General features: G+C 23.7%; 1 protein-coding gene across 1 annotated transcript; it reads right to left on the minus strand.

Annotated features, from left to right (window-relative positions):
• Positions 1-2,145: 2,145 nt before the first annotated feature.
• On the minus strand, positions 2,146-4,102 carry PGO_000625 (variable surface protein; the record flags this gene model as incomplete). The annotated part of the gene is made up of 4 exons (XM_028690805.1): positions 2,146-2,289; positions 2,392-3,036; positions 3,187-3,972; positions 4,070-4,102. 4 exons carry the CDS (start codon positions 4,100-4,102, stop codon positions 2,146-2,148), a joined length of 1,608 nt encoding a protein of 535 aa, XP_028546606.1.
• Positions 4,103-4,583: the final 481 nt, after the last annotated feature.

Below are 4,583 nucleotides of genomic sequence, written 5' to 3' on the forward strand. Positions count from 1 at the left end.
AAACATATTTTTTAAATATTGTTTCTGTGATAAAATTATTCCTTAATAAAACAAGAATGAATATCAATTTAAACGAAAAATAACTGTGACATTTCATTACGACATAATATATATGTAGGAATTTATTTATTACTCTACCTTAAACAAATAACTACAATAAAAGAACATTTATTTTTACTTTCATTGGGTAAGCAACATATCAAATAGTACATTATTTTACAGTTACAATATTTCAATATTAAATGTAGGAAAGTAAGCTAATTAATATTCTCTTAAATTTTTCATATAAAAAGTTATTATACTCAAAATACAAGTGAAATAATATTGACATAATTGAACACGTAAAAAGATGTATATCATTTTATAATAAAGCACTGGTTTCATTTTATACATTTTATATGCACATAATGATATTCATAATATATACTACATAATACATTATAATCATCCTTCAAAAATGGTTCTTATACAAGAATCACCTTTGAAAGTTTTTAATAGGAACTGCTATATTATTATTTAATATAAATACATCATAAATGAAATTGTGGAGTTATCTATACATATTATTTATTTTTTCATTTTCCCCTATGGATACATAATAAAATAAAAAGAATCATGAAATTCTGAATTTGGTAAAATACCTTATATCATAATAATAATATTTATGAATATGCTAGATTTAATTCGAGAATTGTAAAAAGACTCCAACCTTATCATCTAGCTTGAAGATTAGTTCCATAATGTAATATATAATTTCACATAATCTAAAATGTAAACGTTTTTATATGCAAAAATCATTTGATTTATGTAGTTGTATTTAAAAAAAAATAATGAATATAAATGCCTATAAAAAAACTCTTTTAATTCTCCATAATAAATAAAAAAATATGAAAATATTTGTAAAAAAATACTTTCCCACCTAAGTTTCAAGAACTTTAATATTGTAGCATAATTATAAATCATATATTTCATTGAATATATTTAAGTAGTTATATAATTCATAAATTGTGATATACATTATCTTAAGTAAATTGGGATTTCTCTCCTATGAAGATATCAATTAATTCTTAGGATATTTTGTGATTTCTAAATATATGTCCATCCTATAATTAGTTTAATATTGATTAATGCCTTGAAAAAAATAATTTCAAGAGGAAGAAATTTAATTTCGGGTTCTATAACATAAGTCTTGAACCATATCTATAATAATCATCAAAATAGAGATATTTTATGATTTTCTCTTTTGTTATGCCTATAGATAATTCGTATTATATATGAATATATATGATGACCTCTTACATTTATAATATATATTATTACTTTACGCATGTTTTTTATGGTACATTTTATAGTTGTGTTTCAATTTTTACTAAAATATTTATATTTACATTTTTCTGATTTTAAATGTTAATTAAAAAATAGTACAATGACCATTTCATGTTTGTGGAATTTTTTACTGATCTATTTATTTATGTTTTTTTCACTCTAAATAATTATCAGAATAAAAAAAATTCACAAACATTTCTTTTTTGTTTATTCATTGGATGTGAAGTTTACATACATTATAGCTCAATTTTTCCTTATAACACCTCTCTATTAAGGTTTTTCTTGGTATTCTATTTCTTCATTAATGTAGAAATTAATGAAAAGTAAAAAATTGAAAAAAGACAAATAATTACTGATGTCAAAACATATTTTTATTAATTTTTATGTTAAAATATGAAAATAATAGTATTAAAATAAACAGAAAAAATGTTTACTATTTATTAATTTTAGGTGAAAAAAGGACTCATAATACCATAAAAGCTAATCGAAATTTCATTTGAAAAAAAATATATATGTACTAAAAATAGGTTATAGTGTATGGAAGTCTTAGAGTAATTTAATAGAGTACATAAATATACAATAAAATTAATAAAATTTACGTGTGTGTATTTTTGTATTATGCTTACAATATAGTAACACAAATTACTCATTATTTGCTTATAATTATAAATTTTAAAATAATAATGTTAACACTTTTATAATATTTTAAACAAACAAATAATTAAAAATATATTACCAAAATAAAATCAATAATTTTTGTATCTTTAACACTTAATGCAAATTTTGTTTATCATTTTTTTAAAATTCTTATCATTATATTTAATATTCAAAATAGCTATATGCCAAGTGGACCCTTCTTTCTCTTGCATTCGAAGGTCCTAATAGTATCCTTTGTAATTTTTCATTCATACCTTTTCGTTTCCTTCTTTTTTTTTTCTTAAAAAACATTCCCAAAGAAGTGTGCTGTAGATGAAAAAAAGTCCATAAAGGTATAGTTTAATTATTACAAACAATTAAAAAAAAATAATAAGAATAATCCTCATAATGGAACAAATTTTACTTTACTTTTATAAGAAATGTCAATAACAAAATAATTACCAAGGGTATTAAGGCAATAATGATATATGCTTTAAGGGATATTCCTTGATCTACTTGAATAGATTTGTCTAGTGCAATATCTTTTCCAATTGTTATTACATTTCCTGTAGAATTAGTCCTATTTGTACCATTTTGTCCTTCTGTATATTTTCCAGAACTATCACTATTATATATACCTGAATTTTCATTAGATATTACAGTATATGTATACGGTGATGTACCAGTGCTAGTTAAATTATGTTGTACGGATTTAAGCATCTCATGAAATTCATTATGAACAACTCCATTAATAGAAGTTTCTATATGAACACCATTACCGCCATCACTCTGATAAAGAAAGTCTTTTTTACCTACACTAAGGTTAGGAATACCTCTTACACCAGCAGCTTGAACATCATTATGTCCATAATGAAGGCCTTTACTACCAGAAACATCATCAAGAGTAACTGTATTACTATTATCGTTATGACTCTTCGATATATCTCTATAAATTTCATCTGCTGGATAGATTTTAGCTAAACCATCACTATCTATGTGTTCACTTTTAGAAGATGCACTATCATAACTTGTGAGACCAGATTCACCAATTTTAGCCCATACAGATATAGTACCCTCATGCGCAAGATCATCACCAGTATGTTCTACGTAGTCAAGGTCTTTTCCAAGGGTATATACATTATCATGATATACTGTAAAAATCGTGTGAGTGAAGACATCTTGAATTCTATCATTTTACTCAGTAGTATCTTAAGAATCATATACATTAAATTTAGAATGCTCATCTATATCAATTGTGTTCAATTTATTACCTGGATCAGATTTGATCGTAGAGGTTCTTTGTGAAGGAAGATCATGTGCAGTGGTATCTAATTTTGTAGATGGTGAACCATCTGATAATGATATAGATTCTTTAAAAGTTTCTATTTTTCCATGTACATTATAATGATGAGTGTCTGATAATCCATGTTGTTCATGTTGAGTTTCAAGATGATTAACATGCTCATTTTCACTTTGTTCCTCCTGAGAGACTATGGTTTGTTGTTCTGATACTTTTCCATTAACATGATTTTGCAGTTCTTGAGAATCAATACTTTTCAAATCTTTGGAATCATGGATTTCTGGGAATGATATTGAATGTGATTTAAGTTCTTCTGTCTCCTTTAATTTTTGCCTACACTCCTTACTTCCTTCATGGGATTTCTCTATTTCTGAAATTATTTCAGGAAGAGATTCACCATTAGTTTTTATATTTCTACCACATGCTAATATATCAACACATATTTTAGGAATTTTCTTTATTATTTCATATATGTAAACATTGTATAGTACATTATTTTTTTCAATACAGTTCTTTAGATGATCTTTTATATTCTTTATATATTGATATACTTCTCCACATTTGCTGGAGAGATTTTCGTAAATATTTCCATCAAATTTATTAATTATTTGTTCAAATTCATTTTTACGTTTAGAAAATTCTTCAAGGCATTTAATAAGCACATCTTCTTGGTTGTTATCAACGAATTTAACATCTACAGCCGCCATTATCTATACATTAATTTTTATTATAGGTATCTTACATTTTTCTTTGTTTAAATAAATAATTTTTTGTAAATATTATGAGCATATGAGTAGACATATTTACAAAGGGTATTTTAACATATTTATATAATAACATTAAAATATAACATTTAGATAAGTACAAATAATTATATTCATAATGTTGTAAATTAATATGTTCTAACACATTATTAATGTTATTTAAAAGTGAATATATGAACATTTGGACTAATAATAGTTGCACATGTAATTGTATATATGGGTAACTTTAAAATAAATGTATTCGCAAGGATACGTTTAAAAACATTGTGACATTCTTATAAATTAAATTAATATAAGTGGTTGTAGACTTAAATATTTGGGCTAGAAGTTAAATGATGTGAAATATACATTAGTTTATAATGTTCATTTATAATGTGTACAAAAAAAATAAAATGTTTAAAGGTTTCTTTCATTTAAGTTATACTAATAAATGAAGTAAAACTTGTTCTAAAAATAGTTATTTACATGTTTGTATATGTTCATTCTATTCTAATAGTAAGACAATACATAAATTAGATATTATCTATATTTTCCTTTAAAACTACATTTCACAGTTA

The sequence above is a fragment of the Plasmodium gonderi genome (assembly GCF_002157705.1).
Source record: "Plasmodium gonderi DNA, contig: Pgo-contig_54, whole genome shotgun sequence".
NCBI classification, from domain to species: Eukaryota; Apicomplexa; class Aconoidasida; order Haemosporida; family Plasmodiidae; genus Plasmodium; species Plasmodium gonderi.